The sequence below is a fragment of the Taudactylus pleione genome, unplaced genomic scaffold (genome assembly GCF_031769625.1).
Source record: "Taudactylus pleione unplaced genomic scaffold, aTauple2 ptg000334l, whole genome shotgun sequence".
Classification (NCBI taxonomy): domain Eukaryota; kingdom Metazoa; phylum Chordata; class Amphibia; order Anura; family Myobatrachidae; genus Taudactylus; species Taudactylus pleione.
Window position 1 is genome coordinate 3,968,485 of NW_028284735.1, and position 21,552 is coordinate 3,990,036.

At 43.6% G+C, this 21,552-nt stretch overlaps 1 protein-coding gene across 2 annotated transcripts in view; it reads left to right on the forward strand.

Moving 5' to 3' along the window:
* LOC148508930 (NXPE family member 1-like) overlaps nt 1–21,552 on the forward strand; it is a 234,627-nt gene that overhangs the window by 163,253 nt on the left and 49,822 nt on the right. For both annotated transcript variants that reach the window (XM_088443800.1, XM_088443801.1), the window contains 3 exons: nt 13,426–14,120; nt 20,275–20,336; nt 21,100–21,318. In XM_088443800.1, coding sequence (XP_088299926.1) covers nt 13,426–14,120; nt 20,275–20,336; nt 21,100–21,318 — 976 coding nt within the window. The remainder of the gene's footprint in view (nt 1–13,425; nt 14,121–20,274; nt 20,337–21,099; nt 21,319–21,552) is intronic.

Here is a 21,552-nt window from a genome sequence, read left to right on the forward strand (position 1 = left end):
TTTGGTGATGAAGGTTATATGTGTTAGGCTAGGATTAGGCTGATGGCAAGGTTGACAGAGGGTTGAAGGATGAAAGTCGGTGAGTGTAGAAAATATAGAATATTAAAAACACACTTCTCTAAAGTTTAGATGCTGCTAGTAGCAGTGAAATAGTAAAATGAATATAAATGTGTAGGGCCTTCCCCAAATTAATAACCAGCCAGGACCTCTGAGCCTGGTCTGGTATTGAAAAACGGGGTGAACAAATGGCATGGGGTTCCCCCTATTTTCCAATAACCAGCCGGGGGGATAACACTATATCAGGGAGAATCAAAACATGGCTAACTCTGCCATAACATTAATCAGTCTTGAACTGGTCAGCCCAGGGCTGGAATCCCTGTAAAGACAGCCCATCCCCCCAAAAAAAATTGGGTCCTCCCCTAACGAGGGACAACCAAACCTGGGTTGAAAGCCCCCGGCTCTTCCCCGCATCCACGGTGGCAGTGGGTGCGGGGCTAATAGTGATTAAATAGTTAATATTGCTCTTTATAGGTGGCCTAAAGTCCCAGCAAGCCTGCCCCGGCATGATGGCACTTATGGAACACCAAGTGCCAGCATGCCCAGATATTAAGGGCCTGCTGGTGCTTGTAGTCTGCCTGTGAAAAATATTAAAATAAACATGACGCACACACACCAAATATTATATATATTTCTGGAAAAAAAATGTGCCACACATCCCTCTTTCACCAATTTATTACTTACAAAATGCAGGGATCACGTCATCTTTGTTCCATGTACAGTAGTATACGGACAGTTGGCAAAATAAAAAATCTTGACAGACCAGCCTGCTGCACAATGTGTAGCAGAACCACAGCACACTGTGACCAGTTTACTCTTGCAGGTTTTTAGAAGTGGAGATGTTGCCCATAGCAACCAATCACATACTAGCTATTATCTTCTAAAAGGTACTGGATAAATGTTAAGTAGAATCTGATTGGTTGCTATGTGCAACATCTTCACTTATAAAAACCTGCACTTCAGTAAGTATAGCCCCTGGTCACTCCACAGAAATGAATTGGGAAGAGCGGACTCTGTCAGAGCAACCATTACATAGCTCTTGACAGTGTAATTTATTATGTTAATGTGAGAATGTCAACATTGAACAAATCAACATGTTCATAATTAGAGATGAGTGGTTCAGATTCCTTGGAATCCGAACATTGGGAATCCGAGTCAATCCGAGCGGCAGCTGGGGTCTTCCCGTCTGACTCAGATTCCACTTCGAGGCAAAATGTCATCCTCGTTGCGTCGGATTTTCACGGGTTTTGGATTCTATATAAGGTGCCGCAGATGGGACTCCACGCCACTTCTTTGTCAAGCACACTGTTGTATGCAATTCTTAACTCTGCTGTATAGGCTGTGCTGTGTCCATACTCACAAGTGGCTGCGCTGCTTAGTGAATGTGTATAAGAGGGGGTGCACGGTTTTGTATGATATGCTGTACTCTCCTGTATTGGCAGTGCTGTGTCCATCAGGAAAATATTCACGTGCACATATAAGCCTTGTGACTCCACTCCACGCTGTTTGGATAGACCTGCGACATCAAGAAATATAATTCAATTATATTGTTTGTACTGTTTGGTGTGCTTTGTTCACATGCATATATAAACCCTGTGTTGAAGACCAAGGCCCACTAATGTGATGTGAAATAGTTTTTTTCCCATATTGCGTTTAAGAGAAAAATGCAATCTTCCGTTTTTTGCAAAAACCCATAATTTCCTATGGGGAAAGCGAAAATATGTTCTCTGCAATATCTCCTCTCTCAGCAAACACAGACAACTTAAAATTTCACACATTGGGCCAAATGTAATAGGGTGTCAGTTTTAGTAACAGTACAAACTCGCGACATTGTATCTACTGATGTAGCCACAAGGTTCTCCTCAATTAACCTTGTGATTACATCAGTAGATACAATGTCGCAGTTCCCATCATAGACTTCAATGGAAGAATTCTATCCATTGAAGTCTATGGGAAAGACAGGCTGACCGCATACAGCCAATTAGCAAGCAGCTCCGACAGAGATGCCCGCTGTTTGGCTGGCGGCTCCTACAATGATTGGAGCACACGTGTGCTACAGTCATTCGCGTGGAGTAAAGGTATCCATACTCACCTCAGTCTGACACACATACCTTTACTCAGTCTGACTTGGTTTCGGTAATGCTCATTTTTTTATTTTAACCCCTTGGATGTCTACTTGGAACAAAGAGGACATGACCTACGCATAGGAGAGGTGAGTATGGATTTTTTTTATAGGTACCCCTATGGATTACCATGGATACTAGGTGAGTATGTGTGAGTGTAAGTGTGAGTGTGCAGGTATGTTAGAATAAACTTTTACATTCACGGTGTGTGTATTGTTTTTTTTAACCTATTTCTTTGGCTGTGGAACTACAGGTACCAGCGGGCCCGTAATGCCCCACATGCTGGTATTTGTGGTTCTCCAAATACCACCATGCGGGAGGCTTGCTGGAACATGTAGTACCAGGATTATTGAATGCGATGGGGAAAGCTGATTTGATAGTCCTAGATGGAGGTAGACTGAATGTCCCAGTTGCAGCCCTGAGGGCTGAATAATACTTGGTGGAGGCGTGGCCTCTGGGCCGAGTTGCAGTCTTGAGGGCTGGTAAATATTTGGCTATGGTGCGGCCTAGGGACTGAGTTCAGCCTTGAGGGCCGGCAAATACTTGGCAGAGGTGCGGCCTAGGGACAGAGTTGCAGTCTTGAGGACTGGTAAATACTTGGCAGAGGCATAGCCTCGGGGCCAAGTTGCAGCTTTGACGACTGGTAAATTCTAGGCTAAGGTGCGGCCTAAGGACCGAGTTGCAGCCTTGAGGGTTGGTAATACTAGGGAACGAGTTGCGGGCCGGAAAAGAAATTCCGCACAGACGCCTATTTTCTGCTCAGACTGCTGGGATGTAATTTGCAGATCATGTACACAAACGCAGGAGTGCAGCTGGTCATAAGCAGTAGGTGTACAAAGCGCAGGTGTTTGGCTGAGAACGCTGGGAGGTAATGCCACCCTTTATACTGGTAACTCAGATAATATATATTTTTAAATGTCAAACATTCTTTAAGCCCCATAACATTTGTGGACTGCGCTATATGAACAGAGTTATATGGGGTGTATGAATATCAGGCTGACACTCACTTGTCTGCCTTGATTTATCCAGACAACTTCTGGATGTTTTTTTTAAATTTCTGATTTTATATTATCTTTTCTTGTTTTTCTATATTGTATGTGTTAATGTTTTTTATTGTAAGGGGTCTAGACCATATATGCACACTCAGTTCCGGTTCTGGCTCCAGCTCCTGACTGACTGACCAGCCCATGTGGTAACTGTCAGGAGCCGGAGCCAATCAGCGGCTACACCGCAGTTTTCACCACCTGCGGGTGGGTACGGCTACCCGCAGGCTGTTTCATTGGGGCGCTGCGCAGAGTTGCAGGAGATAGGGCTTCTGCTAGGGAAGAGGGAACAGGGAACGTTTGCCTGTGTAAATATGTTAATTAAACATATATGTTATTTTCAGATATATATATATATATATTTCTACTTCGGGGTCCATAGGGTATCCACAGGATACCTTGGGGTATAGGCGATGGCGGCAGACATCCAGGCACCACAGAGTTAAATTTTCAGCTTCCCAGGATGCACTGGGGTCCCTCTCCTATACCCCGCCCCCGAGCCTCAGGCCACTCAGTTTTCGTAGGTGCCTGGCCGGACCAGTCGCACCGTACAGAGGGGGGTCTTTTTAAGGCCCCTGAATATTTCTTCGCAGCTGTGGCTGCACAACTAGAGTGCTCCAGCATAGGACAGTCAGTATTGACGTCCATGCTGTCACTCCTACACCCCGCCGGTACCGATCCGGGGATGCTGGTAGGTAGCTGGGGTCACAGCTAGCGGTGATCCCCGGCTACCTGGACTGTGGCCGGATGCACGGGGAACATGGTAAGCGGCGGGGTCCCGCGGTGGGCACCCGCCGGTAACACAGTCCTGTTTGGTCCCCAGGCAAGGGGCTCCCTGGGGACCGGCTGCGCGTGGGGCCAGGTACTGATCCTGCGCCTTCCACTAGACCACCAGGGACAGCGGGCCGCAGCATGTGCGGTACAGCGCGGCGTCCCAGGGGTTAATAGCACGCCAGGGGAGAACGCCTTCCCTGTCTCACAGCCGGCGTCTCCCCCGCTGCACAGTGCCATTCCACAGCGGTCTGAGCAGGCTGTGTCAGCGCTACTCCCCCGGGCCCTGCCTTCTCTCTGCTCCTCGGTGGCCATTTTCTCACTACATGTGCTGGGGATGGCAAACGCTGCTGGAAGCTGATACAGATGCCATTGCGGTCCGGGTCCCCCGCATACCTCCTCTTCAATTAAGGTCAGTGTATGCAGCACTGTTTCCTACCAGGCTCTGGTCTGTGTAGTTGATCGCAGTGCTTGTAATGCAGGATGTTATCTGTGCATTGTATGTGACTTAAATGCTAGCGCAGTTTGCCTGTACTTTCATTTCTGACTGTCAGCCTTTTCCTATCCCTGTTCTTCTGCTACAGCCCTTGCGGTGCGGTGTCGCAGGGTGTTTATTACCTCACAGTAAACGTGTTTTTTCTGTGTGGGAGGTCACATACGCTCCGTTCACACTCCTCATGTCGGAAAGTGAACGAGGATATCCTCTTCCAGCTATAATGTACTGATATCATGTGCAGTTAGCGGAGGGATATGTAGACGCTGAGGGTTTATGGAGGGCATGTTGTATTATATATCACGCCCCATTTCTGTCATTGTGCCTGCACAAAAAAAGGGGACCGCCCTCGGCTGGCTAAGATGCTTACAGCCTTTGTGGGCAACGCCCCCTGCGTTTCCCCATAGGGGTTATCGCAGCCTGTGGTGGTCTCATCACATGCAGGGGTCCCTGGACAGTTGATGGTACCCCAGTGTATCCTGCTTTTTGCCCCCCCCAGGTCTCGCAGGAGCCTGTGTGGGTGAATTTATTGTCCAAATGGTATAGCACCTGATGGACGTTTTACAGGGGGAGTCACCATTTCGGCCTTCTAAACGGCCTTTCGGGTCTCAGACGGGTAAAGACATGACGTCTGATGACGGTGACATTATTGACTTTTTCAGACATGAGCCCCTTAGTGCAAAGGAGGCGTAGTCTGGGTCTAAAGTCTATATACCTGGCCTTCTACGGGCAGTCCGTGCGGCTTTGGTTATTACATATCCCCCGTGGCTTTAAGGATAAGGGTGTTGCCACTGTAATTCCTCTATCTGGTAAGGTGGATCATTTAGAGGAGGCGTGGAAATTCCGGGTAAGCGGTTCCAGCCTCAAAAACGGTTGACCTTTTGCATACCCTTTTTGCGGATAATTACATTTCCGAATGGGAGTTACCTTTACGGGTAGATTCTCATGTTACACGCCTAGTGAGGAGTGCTACGTTGCCCATGCCCTCCAGGTCCTCTTTGAAAGAGGTTCCAGATTGCAAGGTGCAAATATATCTAAAATCCAATATTCCCTTGCTGGAGGGGCTTCCAGGCCGGCTATGGCCGTGTGCTGGGGGGCCAGAGCCATGGAACACTGAGTAGGTAACTGGATCTCTGCACACTGACTCTCCAGCAGAGCAGGTGGATAGTGGCAAATTCTCAGAGACTTTGCCACGTTTATAATGAGACGGTCTTACATATAGCCTACTCCTTTCCAGAATCTCCTCGGCAGCAGTAGCGGCTTTCCGCTCCCTGTGGTTGCGCTCTTGGAAAGCGGACGCAGATTCCATTTGGAATGCTTTGCCTTTTACGGGACAAGTCCTGTTTGGCCCTCATCTGGACGCAATTGTGGCCCTGCAGGCAGCAGCTACGTCTGCGTGTCTGCCATCGGCTACAGTCCCATCAGGGTCTGGGACTTTGTCTTTTCGGCCCTGTGAGGCCAGGGTAAGTCTAAAATACAGCTTTCCAAGACAGTCAGTAGGCAGGAAATCTGCTCAGCCATAAGAACAGGCTTAGAGTACAAGACGTCCTACTCCCAAGTTGGACTATAAGCCTTCAGCCTCACGGGACGGGCCTCCTCTCGGGAGCCCCCAGAGTTGGAGGCCAGCTTCTCCAGTTCGCCCAGTGTTGGTGCCTGACCACCACGGACACTGGGGTAAGAGAAGTATTTTCTTGAAGGTATGTCCTCTCTTCCCGGTAAAAGCCTCCCAGACGGTTTTTCGTTACAGGTCTTCTGTCAATTCAGGACAAGGCCCTGTAATTTTTGAGGGTGTTACACTCTATGCTCCAGGCAGGAGTTATAGTACCTATTCCGTTGCCCCAAAGGGGAACGAGGTATTACTCCATCCTCTTTCTGGTACAGACACCCAATGGGGCTTACCAGGACATTCTCAACCTCAAATCCTTCAACAAATTCTTAAGGGTTCCTCGGTTCGGGAGAGGGACCCTGCATTCCATCATTCAATGGAGCCTGGGAATTTTGTGGTGTCGTTGGATATATTCAGGGTGACTACCTGAATATCCCTCTTATCTTAGCACACCAGTGTTTAACTCAGGTTTGCAGTGGTCGATAAGCGTTTCCAGTTTCTGGCATTGCCCCTTGGTCTGGCGTCCGCGCCTCACGGTTTACCAGGGTCATGGTAGTTATGGCAGCCCACCTGCGGATGCAGGGGGTCCGCTGGTTACCCTATCCGAGTGACCTCCTGTTGTTACCACGGTCTCCAGAGATACTTCAGTGCCATATGCAACGGACAATATCTGTGTTGCTATGTTAGGGCTGACTGATAAACTGGAAATGGTCCTCTCTGATTCTTCACAGAGGATGCTCCATATCCCAACATCTGAGGATCTTTGTGATTGAGGAAAAGATCTCTGCAGGCAACTGCGTACCTTTGCCTGTATGCAGAGTCGCCGAGTGTCTATTCACTTGGCAATGTGGTTCCTGGGTTCCAGGATGTCGCTGTTCGACATGGTGGAGTACCCAGCTTCACTCTAAAGAACTTGATCCTCTCCGGATGGGATGGGTTGCCCCATAGGATAAAGTCAATAGGCTTTCCCCGGAGGTTTGTCTCTCTCTGGCCTGGTGGCTGCAGAAAGCTCACCTAAACAAGGGGCACCCCCATTGGGATTGCGGACAGGGTCCTTCTGACGACGGACGCCAGTATCCGTGGCTGGGAAGCAGTGACGGGTCCACACTTGTTCCAGGACAGGTGGACACCAGTAGTTTTTGCGCTTCCCATAAACATCTGAGAACTCTGAGCAGTATTCAAGGTTCTCCAGCATGCAGGACAGGTCCTCCACGGAAATACCGTGCAGGTACAGTCTGACAACGCCATCATGATGGCTTATGTAAGCCACCTAGGAGGTTCCCGAAGTCAGGCAACACTAACAGTGGTGTCCCGAATTCTGGCTTGGGTGGAAGGCTATATCCCTGCCGTCATCGGCAGTGTTCATTCAGGAATCCTCAGATGGAAAGCAGGCTTTCTCAGCCGTCAAGACGTGCATTCAGGGAAATGTCCTCTTTATCAGGAGGTGTTCAATCTTCTGGTGAACAAGTGGAGCCTTTCAGAGATGAGACTCTTCTGATAGACGTAGGTAGGTCCAGTGGACCTTCCAAGTTGTGTTCCTCGTCCCTCCGTTATCCCTTCTTCCTCCAGTAATAGCAAGAAGGAGGCACGCTCCAGCTGATAGCTCCAGCGTAGGCCAGATGGCACTATTACTCAGATCTTCGGAGCCTCTCAGTTAACACTCCGAAGCTGTTGCCTCTACGCCCGGACCTGTTGTCTCAGGATCCTGGCTGATACCCAGACCTGGGTTGTCTGTCCTTGACGGTGTGGCAGTGGAGACTGCCCTCTTAAGGTCTAGGAGTTTTTCCAGCTCTATAGTTAACAGGGGCTCTGTCCATGCTAAGAGCTCGGAAGTTTTTATCTGCAAGAATTTACCATTAGGTATGGTATACTTTCTTTCAGGTGTCGCCCTAGAGGCTAGGCTCCTCGGGTATTCCGGATATCCACAGGTTGGCTTTCTTACAGGTGGGCTTAGATAACGGTCTTCACCTTGCTTACCTGAAGGTGCAGGTTTCTGCCCTGTTAGTATGGTTTCAGTGTTGGATTGCTACTCTTCCTGATGTCCGCACCTTTGTGCAGGGTGTACATTATATTCAGCATCCCTTTGTTCCACCTGTGGCTCCTTGGGATTTGGCTGTGGTCCTTAGGGCTCTCTGAGGACCGCCATTTGATCCACTGGGCTCAGTGGATTTCAAATGGCTTACGGCTAGGACTGTATTCCTTCTGGCTCTTAATTTGGCCAGTAGGATCTCAGAATGGGAGGCTCTGTCATGTAGACCTCCCTTTTTCTCATCTTTCCTAGGAACAGGGCAGTGCTTGCCTTTACTTCCCCAGTCCTGTCTGCTGGTGAGGCCTATTTGGCTGTGGTACGGGCGCTAAGACTTTAAGTTGACCGTACCAGTCCATTTAGGAAATCAGACTCTCGGTTTTGTCCTTTCTGATTTCCATAAAAAGGGTTGGCCTGCCACTACGCTAACTTTGGCAGGATGGATTCACAGGTCTTCCTGTTCCATCCTCTATTAAAGCTCTTCCACTAGGTCTGTGGGTCCTTCGTGGGCAGCTCGATGTGGCGCCTCAGCGGTGATTGGCAGCCACGTGGTCATCTGTCCATATTTTTGTAAGGTATTATGCTTTTGATACCTTCGCCTCTCAGGATGCTTCCTTTCGGCGGCGGATTCTCCTTACAGCACAGGAGTGTCCCCACCCTTAAAGGATACTGCTTTGGGACATCCCCAAGGTATCCTGTGGATACCCTATGTACCCTGAAGTAGAAAATATGAGATATGGTAAGAACTTACCCTTGTTATCTCTATTTCTACGAAGTCCATAGGGTTCCACAGGACTCCCGCCCTGTTGCACCTGTACTGCAGATGGGCTTTCATCTGGTCACCGGTTTCTCCGTCTCCTTCTGGTGAGAATGTGATTCTTGTGTGTTCCAGACTATCTTCTCTCTCTTTTTTGCTCCTGCTCCGGCCTATGGCTTGTTACGAAACTGAGTGGCCTGAAGCTCGGGGGCGGGGTATAGGAGAGGGACCCCAGTGCATCCTGGGAGGCTGAAAATTTAACTCTGTGGTGCCTGGATGTCTGCCACCATCGCCTATACCCCAAGGTATCCTGTGGAACCCTATGGACTTCGTAGAAATAGAGATAACAAGGGTAAGTTCTTACCATATCTCATATTATAAATTCAATTACATTTTACTTCAAATGTAATGTAAATATGTACAGTGGTGCTTGAAAGTTTGTGAACCCATCAGAATTTTCTATATTTCAGCTGAATAGTTCTAAAAGTATATAAAGAGAACCAAATCAAACAAATGAGACAAGAAAATTAGACATGCTCATTTTTTTTGGAGGAAAATTATCCAATTGCACATATCTGTGAGAGGCAAAAGTATGTGAATCTTTAGGCTAATAAGATATTTTGAAGGTGAAATTAGAGTCAGGTATTTTCAATCTATGGGATGAGAATGTGTGTGGAAGTGTGTCATGCCAAGAACAAATAAGATTTCTGAGTACCTCAGAAGAAGAGTTGTTGATGCTCATCAGGCTGGAAAAGGTTACAAAACCATCTCTAAAGAGTTTGGACTACACCAATCAACAGTCAGACAGATTGTACACAAATGGAGGAAATTCCAGACCATTATAACACTCCCCAGGAGTGGTCAACCAACAAAGATCACGCCAAGAGCAAAGCGTCTAATAGTTTGCAAGGTTACAAAGGAACCCAAGGTAACCTCTAAGCAGCTGAAGGCCTTTTCACATTAGCTAATGTAATGTTCATGAGTCCACCATCAGGAGGACACTGAAAAACAATGGTGTGCATGGCAGGATTGCAAGAAGAAAGCCACTGCTCTCCAAAAAGAGCATTGCTGCCCCTCTGCAGTTTGCTAAAGATCACCTGGACAAGCCAGAAGACTATTGGAGCATTGTTTTGTTGATAGATGAGGCCAAAATAGAGCTTTTTGGTTTAAATGAGAAGTGTTTGGAGAAAGGAGAACACTGCATTCTAGCATAAAAATATACCATCTGTGAAACACGGTGGTGGTGGTATCATGGTTTGGGCCAGTTTTGCTGCATCTTGCCCAGGACGATTTGCCATCATTGACAATAAAACCTGAATTATACCAGAATATTCTAAATGAAAATGTCAGGACATCTGTCCATGAGCTACATCTCAAGAGAACGTGGGTCATGCAGCAAGACCCAAAGCACACAAGTCATTCAACTAAACAATAGTTAAAAAAGAAAATGTTTAAAGTGTTGGAATGGCCAAGTCAAAGTCCTGACCTTAATCCAATTGAAATGTTGTGGAAGGACCTGAAGCGAGCAGTTCATGGGAGGAAACCCACCAACATAACAGTTGAAGCTGTTTTGTACTTAGGAATGGGGTAAAATTTCTCCAAGTTGATGATCAGGACTAATCAACAATTCCTGGAAATGTTTAGAAGCAGTTATTGCTGCACAAGGGGGTCATACCAGATACTGAAAGCAAAGGTTCACAAACTTTTGCCACTCATAGATATGTGATACTGAATAATTTTCCTCAATAAAAAATGAGGACATCTAATTTGTTTTTCCCATTTGTTTGATTTCATTCTCTTTATCTACTTTTAGGACTTGTGTGAATATATAAGCTCGTTTTAGGACAAAGTTCAGCAGAAATATAGATAAATCTGAAGGGTACACAAACTTTCAAGCACCACTGTAACTTAAATAACATATTTAGCCACCTATAGGTGAATTTACTTATAACTAAAACATCATATATTTTCATTTCCCTATACACATACTGTATACTTTAATTTTCTTAAATGACAACAAATATATATTTTATATAATGAATTAATGCCCGATCACTGTTTTTCATATCAGGGCTACACTTACTGTACAAACATCTTTAAAACTTTCTATACAAAAAATAAACAAAGCAAATATTTTAAGTGTTGTGCATTATTATGATGTTAGGATGTAGATGGCCAAAAACTTGACAGACCACACATTGCTAATGGATCAAACATGGTGACTGGATTAGTGTCATTAGGAAGAGAAGGTTAAATTCTGAGTTGACCACATGGGGCTTACTGCTGTTAACAGAGCCTCCAACATGACCCCTTCCATCAGGTACAAAATGTTCTGCTCCTGGACTTCCCTCTTAATTTATGATTTTAGCCACCTGTGTTGAAACACCTTGCTCATTAATTAACTAGTTCAACACATGCAACTACAATCATACCTAATGGAATAGGTCATGCTGGAGAGTCTGTGTTAAGGAATCAGACTCATTATCAGTGGAAAAATTATGATTGTTGTTAATCTGTACTGCCATCTCCTGTAGGGTGTTTACCAACAGACAGAGACTACGTATCAGCTCTGGCATGGCCACTTCCTGAGCTACAGGGCTCTGGTGTCTCAAGGAAAGCCAAATAGGGGTGTTCATCCATATCATCTAGTATAGATTACAAAATGACATTGGGGACATCCAGATCCTCTATTTGTATCCTGCTCATCCTTTTTGGATCTTTGGTGGATGTCATTGTCAGACACTTTGAAGGCTGTAACTTTGAACTGCTTTATAGAAAACATGTGAATGAATCCTTTCTACACTGCAGAACATGATGAAGGTATCCCTTGAATTCCACCAGCTAGAATAAAGCATATTTTTTAATTTTCCCTGTGGTCATATTCTTGTGCCCTGGAGTCTGTATCACCATTTTAAACTTCTTTCTTGTCATGCCCTGGATTCTGGCCACACATCCCTAATTTTTAGTAATGTAATTGTAGTTTGTTTGTAGACCTTCTGTACCTAGCATATCACTGCTTTGGAATAAATTGTTGTCTTATTTTGGTGGAGTTCTGGGTCTAGTTGCAGTTGGGGTACTGTAAATTGGTGCATCCAAAAGAGGAGTTTCTATGGTGATTCAAAGATGTGGAAAAAATTACATATAAAGTTACTGTATCTGTCTCAAGCCTTTGCGGTAATGAATGTTAGGTGATAAATTGAGTTTATCAATTATGCTTTTGGAGAATATTGTGTAAGTGTTGGTGATAAAAATAGTATATTTTATACTTTTAGGGAATACCTGGTTCCTATACATTGAGTTTTACCATATCTTGACAAGTGAGTGTGGCCAGCACATGAAAGGGGGCATCATTTCCTTATGCAAATTGTAGTTTACGTAATACTTCAGTCATTATGTATACATTGCCAGTGATCGTACTGCAGTAGGGCTAGTCTGTCTGAGCTGCAATTTTTTTTTTTTTGGGGTGTGAGTACCATTCCTCAATCCACACATACAGCAGACTTTGTAGGTAAGCTGCTGTCACTGGGCATGTGCAGCAGCTCCATTCCGCCCCTTACACAGCATGTTGGGCCACAGCTCTAGCCAAATTGCATTAAATACTACTACTATTGGGGTCATGAATCCAGCTGGTGGCCAGGCCAGTGGCAGAGGTTCTGGGCAACTGGAAACCCTCCCAGCATTTGCCTATGTCTGAGGGTGCTTATGACCGGAAAATACAGTGGTGTAAAATAGATTAGGAACACAAATATGCAGTGGAAATAGGTTTACAACACATGATATTTCCCAAAAAGATAATTGATACATTTAAATTATTAATATTTCCTACTGATTATAACTTCTTTGCATGCCAAATAATTGTAAACAACCCCATATACTGTAGGGGCTGATTCTAAGTAAAAGCAAAGCAAAAAACAGCAAACCCGATGAGCTTGAGATTGATTGTATCTGATTCAAGCCTATGCAGCAATGAGTGTTAGCTGATAAATTGAGTGTATCATTTATTCTTAAGGAGAATATTGTGCAAGTGGTGGTGATAAAAATAGTATATTTTATACTTTTAGGGTACACCTGGTTCCTATACATTGAGTTATACCATATCTTGACAAGTGAGTGTGGCCAGCTCCTGAAAGGGGGCATCATTTCCTTATGCAAATTGTAAATTATGTAATACTTCAGTCATAATGTATACATTGCCAGTGATTGTATTGCAGTAGGGCTAGTCTGTCTGCATGCCACAGAATAGTAAACAACCCCATATACTGTAGGGGCTAATTCTAAGTAGAAGCAAACCAAAAAACAGCAAACCCAATGAGTCTGTTTGCTCTTTGGAAAACAGAGACTTATTACTATCTATTAAACTTGCTTTTTGTTAACTTTAAAGAAGAAATAAGAAACATTCAAACAAAAAAAACAGATAGGCTTTAAAAGTTGGATCCATTGGTGTGCATGCATTGTTGACATGTAAATATAAACTCATAATCTGTATGTTCATCTAACTACTTGTAGATGTAAGTTCATACACATACATTAACTGTTTTTTTCATTGTAGTGTTTTGCTATAGACAAAAATTCACCAATGTCCAATGGAACTGTTAAAGAAGTATCAGAAATTCAAATGCAGATAAATCAAATATTTGACTTGATAGATCAAAGAATTCCTAAAGTGACTTTTACACATAAGGACAACACAACAAGTGCTAATAACAGCAAAGTCTTCATAAGAAACCCTAAAGAAAGCTATTGTGTTGGGGATCACTTAATGGTACAAGTTGATGTTTACGATTATTTGGACAAGAAGAAAACCTATGGAGGAGACTTTTTAAGAGCAAGAATTTCAAACTCAGACATAAGAGCAGGAGCATCAGGGAGGATTGATGATTTTAATAATGGGACATATCATGTTCATTTTACTTTATTTTGGGAAGGTAAAGTTGTGGTGACGGTCTATCTCATGCACCCAAGTGAAGCAGTCTCTGTTCTCTGGAAGGCAAGAAACAGCTGGCATGGCTATGTAGAATACCTAGGCAGGTTCACAAGTAAAGGCAAGCAAACAGAGACTAAGTGTGGGTTTGACCTTCATAATCTCCAAGAAAAAGAGCTGTGCAAGTATAAGGATGAGAGAGATGAAGAATATTTTTATTGTGTCAGACATTCCAATTTTACCTGTGAGTCATTTACAAACTATAAAAGCTGGAGAACTCTTAAATCACAATTGTCCAAGCTGGAAAACAGCCTCTTTGTCAGGTCTGTAACATTTCTTATTTTTAATTTATATTGGGTTTGATTCATTAGGGATCGCAACTGCGAATACAATAGCGATTACGCAAGCAGTCTCAATGCAAAAGTATGCTAATCCATTGTGATCGCTATGCGGTCTCAGCACAACATGAGGACGCTCACTTTACCTTAGACACATCCGTAATACTTAGCAAGACTGTGAAACCATCGGTAACATCAAGTACAATCGCAGCCTCACGCACACTTGCACAAGTTCTGACCTTACTCAGAATTGCTAACCTCAGCGAACGCAGTGAGACCTCAGGCTGCGTATGGCACTACAGTGGATAATTTATGCATGGCCCTGCAACGGCGTTCAAACGTCCTGGCACCCTGCGTTTCATCGACCACCCCCTTATCACCACCCCCAAATGGTACCTCCTGTCAATCACTCTGCGATCGGTCTGCATGGTCTCTGCAATCGCAGTCCCAATTGCAGTGCCTGGCTCGCACACGTGCACTGTGATGCATACGCATGCCTAGTACAAAACAATCAGCCAAATGTGTGCGTATTAGCAGTTGCGATCCTTGCTGAATCAGGTCCATTGTCATATAGACGATGATTCTAGTTATTAAAATAAATATTCAATTCTTAACATTGAAAATTATGATCACCTATCTACATCTATACTGGGCCCAGTGTTACCTATCTACAACTATACTAGGCCCAGTGTTACCTATCTACAACTATACTGGGCCCAGTGTTACCTATCTACAACTATACTGGGCCCAGTGTTACCTATCTACAACTATACTGGGCCAAGTGATACCTATCTACAATTATACTGGCCCCAGTGTTACCTATCTACAATTATACTGGGCCAAGTGTTACCTATCTACAACTATACTGGGCCCAGTGTTACCTATCTACAACTATACTGGGCCCAGTGTTACCTATCTACAACTATAGTGGGCCAAGTGATACCTATCTACAATTATACTGGGCCCAGTGTTACCTATCTACAATTATACTGGGCCAAGTGTTACCTATCTACAACTATACTGGGCCCAGTGTTACCTATCCACAACTATACTGGGCCCAGTGTTACCCATCTACAACTATACTGGGCCCAGTGTTACCTATCTACAACTATACAGTGACCAGTGTTGCCTATCTACAACTATACTGGGCCCAGTGTTACCTATCTACAACTACACTGGGCCCAGTGTTACCTATCTACAACTATACTGGGCCCAGTGTTACCAGTCTACAACTATACTGGGCCAAGTATTACCTATCTACAACTATACTGGGCCCAGTATTACCTATCTACAACTATACTGGGCCAAGGATTACCTATCTACAACTATACTGGGCCCATGTTACCTGTCTACAAGTATACTGGGCCAAGTGTTACCTATCTACAACTATACTGGGCCCAGTGTTACCTATCTACAACTATACTAGGCCCAGTGTTACCTATCTACAACTATACTGGGCCCAGTGTTACCTATCTACAACTACACTGGGCCCAGTGTTACCTATCTACAACTATACTGGGCCAAGTGATACCTATCTACAATTATACTGGGCCCAGTGTTACCTATCTACAATTATACTGGGCCAAGTGTTACCTATCTACAACTATACTGGGCCCAGTGTTACCTATCTACAACTATACTGGGCCCAGTGTTACCTATCTACAACTATACTGGGCCCAGTGTTACCTATCTACAACTATACTGGGCCCAGTGTTTCCTATTTACTACTATACTGGGCCCATTGTCATATAGACAATGAGCCTAGTTATTAAAAGAAATGTTAAATTCTTAACATTGAAAATGATGATCATCTATCTACAACTATACTGGCCCAAGTGTTACCTATCTACAATTATACTGGACCCAGTGTTACCTATCTACAATTATACTGGGCCACGTGTTACCTATCTACAACTATACAGGGCCCAGTGTTACCTATCTACAACTATACTGGGCCCAGTGTTACCTATCTACAACTATACTGGGTCCAGTGTTACCTATCTACAACTATACTGGGCCCAGTGTTACCTATTTACAACTATACTGGACCCAGTGTTACCTATCTACAACTATACTGGGCTCAGTGTTATCTATCTACAACTATACTGGGCACAGTGTTACCTATCTACAACTATACTGGGCCCAGTGTTATTTATCTACAACTATACTGGGCCCAGTGTTACCTATCCACAACTATACTGGGCCCAGTGTTATTTATCTACAACTATACTGGGCCCAGTATTACCTATCTACAACTATACTGGGCTCAGTGTTACCTATCGACAACTATACTGGGCCCGGTGTTGCATTTTACTTCTCTGAATTTAACAGTTGAGTCTGAATGATGAGGAAATTTCTTACTGTCCAATTTATGGAAGACGTCTTTCAGTGAGCACTTATCAAAAGCTCCCTAACAAGTTTTGGCCATTAGAGCAGTCTAATAAACAAATAAACAATTGGGTGGACAAATTATCTAATTCTTAGTTTCCTGTTAAAGTATGTTTCCACAATTTAGACAAAAACCCAGAGAGGGACATAGGGTCTGATTCAGATTTGTACGCAAACCACAACTCAGATGTTTGAAGATCTGCACAAGCGAAGGATCTGTATTGTACATGTGCAAATCTCCTTCTGCAAGCTCGCAGTTCCCGTATGCTGCAGCCTGAATAACAGGCTGCCGCCACGTATGGTGGCATAGGTCAGCATCTCAGAAAAAAGGGGAATGTTGGTCCCATTTTCAGGGCATGCTGAAGCCAGTGGCTGTATCCTCATATGCATCTTCACTTGGCTTCAACTGTGTGAAAGCACAGACCATCCTGAGTAAATGTCACAGCTGCTACTGAGAGCCGTACTGCAACTCTGCATATGGCCCAAAGACACCATCTAATTTGTGTAATGAGTTACACTCTGTTTTTGTTCTAAATATAGTAAGAAAATGTTACTCGCTCTACCTTATACATGGAGTCCACAAAATTATCAGTTAAGAACCAGTAGGGTTAATCAGTACAGTATATAAAAGAGTAACCTACACACATACATGATATCTCAGGAGTGTTACAGTCATATACAGTTCCTTCAAAATTCCCTTTTTTACGTGATTGTAAACGCTAGTGATCTCCTGGCTCAGTAGAAATATTCATAGCATTCACCTTTGCAGTTCCATTGACATACTATTTACAGTAAACTCTGTAAAATACAAATTGGTTTATGTGGGAAATAGTAATTTATAATAGAGCGATTGCTGGAATATATGATTGAATTAATCTGGGTACTCATTAGACCAGGGTCGTATATATAATGGGTACCGGGTGTGTGGGGCACGTGGATCCAGGGGGGCCCCACACGGCACACCCTCCACCCATAATATACTTACCTCTCCGGAGTCCCACGTCGGTGCGGGGGTCTGGTGCTGTAAAAACATCTGGAAAATGGCCGCGGCAGCCATTTTTCCATTGTTTGCGTATGTGCAGTACAGGGAAAATGGCCGCCGAGACCATTTTCCTGGTGACCTGCGAATGCGGTATAGTCTCTGGGCGCACTCTAGTGCCCAGAGTCTATAATTCCGGCACTGGCCACGCACATCTCAGAGCGCTGCCGGCTGCCGAACGGAGAGGAGGGGGCCTGTGACGGAGACTGCACACGGGCCCCCTCACTAGAAATGCCCCTGCATTAGATGATGTGTAACCAGCTGATCTATCATGCGCGATGGACACGGTGGGGGTGCCAGCATCGGCAAGTGCATACACACTTGCCCATGCTGAGGTGACGGAGTGACAGTGGGGGGTAGTGGGTCCATGCTGCATTCGGTAGCATAGCATCGCTAGCTACATCCTCAGATCTTTCTGCATGTACAAAGGATCTGAGGATGCGACAGATAACGCGCGGAAGCGTGCATCAGCATCAGCATCATGCGTACACACTGGACAATATGAACGATTTGTCTTTCCGATGTGTTGGAATTGACCAAATCGCTCAATATATTGTCTAGTGCGTAGGGGCCTTTACTGTTCAAAATAGTATGTGAACATTTTACTTGGAAACATAAATGAGTAGGTAAATGTTTATGCTCTTCATTATTGGTCGCTTGTGGCCAGGCACACTTCCCCAACTAAAAAGAACCGGTGTGCACAATAACCTCCTACATATCTGCATTGCCAAAAGTAATCCCGCAACTAATCTCCACCAACATCACTGTACTATAGAGTACTGCAAAAGGTCCTCGTCTCTCCAACATATTCATAAAAGAGCATAAACCATTACCTACTAATTATGTTTCTGAGTAAAAATGTCACACACTACTGTATTTTGAACAGTAATGTTTTGTACTGTTTTTAAAGTGTTTTGGTGTTTACAATTCAAACACATATGTACATATTTCAGCGCTCGTTCTTTTATAACATAAACTGGTACATGCTGGATGTCTGATTGTTAGATACATTGGAATGTTGACATAATAAAGACTGATATCCTGATGCATCACCATGGTCTTTATTATGGACAGGAAATACTGGTGTTATGATTACCAGTGTTTCTTGCATGAAAGAGATGATCTGTTCTAAGTATGGGTACCTTCACCCAGATCTTAGTGCTGTAGCATATATTTAACAGTTAAGAGTCAATAGGCCATCGGAACGATTTTATTTTGGGGAGGCAACATAAAATCATTTTGATGCCCCTGTGCTTCCCTCACTCCCTCCCCTCCAACCTCACCTCTTTCGGCATGCAGTGAATCAGGACTGTAGCAACGGCTGCGAACAGTCAGCGGCAGAGGAGGTGTCATGTGCAGTCTTTTAACATAAAGACCGCACATTCTCCCCCGTGTGGTGCAGGAGCTGTGCAGCCTATATTGCTATAATGCACAGCCCCTGACCATCAGCGGCCGTCGAACCTTTCAAATGTTTGGGGGGGCAAGGCGCCCCACTTGCCTACCATGTTCCAACCCCCAAGACCACAGATTATAAAGTTTATTATTTTAAATGTAAAAGTACAAAAAAAAACATACCTACAATATGATATTTGGTATCCATGTAAATATTAGAAGTCAGAGATGCAAATGTTATACTCAATAAAAATAGTTTGCATTAACAAAAATGTCCTACAGTATGGGTTGAATTAAAATAGTGAAAGTAATGAAGAAAACCATAAAAAGTGTTTTTCTTTTTAATTGTATTCCCATTTTCTCCTATAAAATGTTTTAAAGATATATATTTGACTAATAAATGAACCAAAAAAAAGACCTAATTGTTCTTAATTAACAAAATAAAATTTAGCAGGATAGAGTAAAAAATCATTTGGTGCATATCTATCAAACCCTGTTTTTGTTCCCCCTGATAACCATATTTTCATATCATGGCAATAAGAAATCATTTATTGATGTATGTACAGTATGTATATTGCCATGCAAGTATAAGGGGGTTCAGGATATAATGTCAAAATGGCCAACATGTTGGCTGCGTAATTTCCACGTGATCAACATGTTGACAGATATGGGTAGTGGGTGGCGGGTTGATAGTGTAAGTGTAGTGTAAAAAAAGATAAGTGTAAACATTGTCTTTACAGTAGAACTGCAGGTCCCAGCAAGCCTCCCCCGCATGCTGGTACTTGGAGAACCACAAGTACCAGCATTTGGGGCATTAAGGGCCCGCTGGTACCTTTAGTTCACCTGTAAAGAAATATTTAAATAAACTCAAAACAGAGAGGGGAAACCCTTTATTGGGGGGGGACACAACTCCCTGGCTGACTAGCGGTCAGTAGCAATGTTTCAGCTGGGGAACCAGGTGATTGGGTTTCCCTGGCTGTGACATTTACAACCCCCCCCCCACCCCCCCTGCTAGAAAGGGTCCGGTGCTGGTTGTGGAAGTTACAGGGGAACCCTATGCATTTTTACTCCTGTACTTACACAACCTGGACTGGCTATGAAAAGTCTGGGGCTGGTTCTGTTTTAGGGGGGAACCCATGTGTTTTTTTTTTGTACTTTAACTCTTTCTAAGCTTTTTACAGTAAGATACATGCAAGTCAAAATAGAATATTTCTATCAATTGCAGATGATTGCACAAATATGTTAATACTTTTATTTACATAATTACTTTAATTTTAATATAAAACAACTGCTATTTTTCAAATTCATTTTCATTTCAAGGTCTAATGTCAGAGTAGAGATCCCAACAGACTTTCAGCACATCAATGTATTTCACTGCAACAGTAAGTACAGCTGTATTTCTTTCAAGCAGGATATTATGAAAATATTGTAGAACAAATTATCTTTAAATATTCTTTTCTCCAAACCATAGCAAACAGAATAGGCTTATAAATCATATCAGACTTACAGTATGTACTGTAATTAAATTATTACTTGTATATTGGACCCAGCATGTCGGGTCACCTTCGCATGTCTCCCACTTCTCCCCATCCAGCCCCCCTCGCGGCTTTATCCATTGCGGGTCCTGTCCAGCTAGGGTCTGTACATTTGTTCTAGCTGTGGGAGCTGATGGAGAGGCCTGTCCCACTGTACATGCATTTGGGAATGGTGCAGACCTTAGCGGATTATTATATAGATATTTCTAGTTTATTGTCCATCATTTATTTTTAGAACATACAATAGTCATGTTATTCCAGCCATAAATACAGTCATTTTGTTAGCATGTGTGATAAAACTACTTTAGCATAAACAAATGAGCTATGAGAGTTTGGAATAAAAAATATATAAAAGCTATCAAACCATCCAACTGTTAAAAAGCTGTAAGGTGGATTTGGGTATAACAATAAGAAGGGAGATTTGAATATTCAAATCTCCCTTCTATTGGAAAAAATGCATGAATTACCATAGCTTAAGTAATCAGTAAATACAGTGCTAACCAAATCCAACTACAGGAGGGGCACATAATTAATTTGGGTATTGTCACAGTGATCAACAAAATGCTATTCACTGGTATACAAAATCGAATTTTGTAACTTCTTTTACAAGGTACACTTTCAGTAATGGAGAAAAAATGCAAAACTGGAATGAAGTTAGAGTTTCCCAGTGGATATGTTATGAAGGAAATCTGGTATCCCAAAGCTTGCAGCATGAAGACATATCACGGTATCAAGGAACTCAACACATGTATGAAAGGAAAGTTATTTTACTTGTTTGGAGATTCAACTATACGTCAGTGGTTTACATACTTTCAAGAAAAGTTGACAAGTAAGTCTTCACTGAGAGAACAGATAGACATCTATTATTCTGTGCAGGATACTAATGTTTTATGCACACACCTAGCAGAGTATTGCAATCTTTATATGCAACATATTTATTTTGTTACATACATGTACATTCAACTCTGTATCAGACCCTGTTAGTGGAGCATTTATTGTATGTTGTTGCACTGCATATGCTCTGAAAAAACACGGAAGACAAGGGCTAGCACTGGCAAAGTCA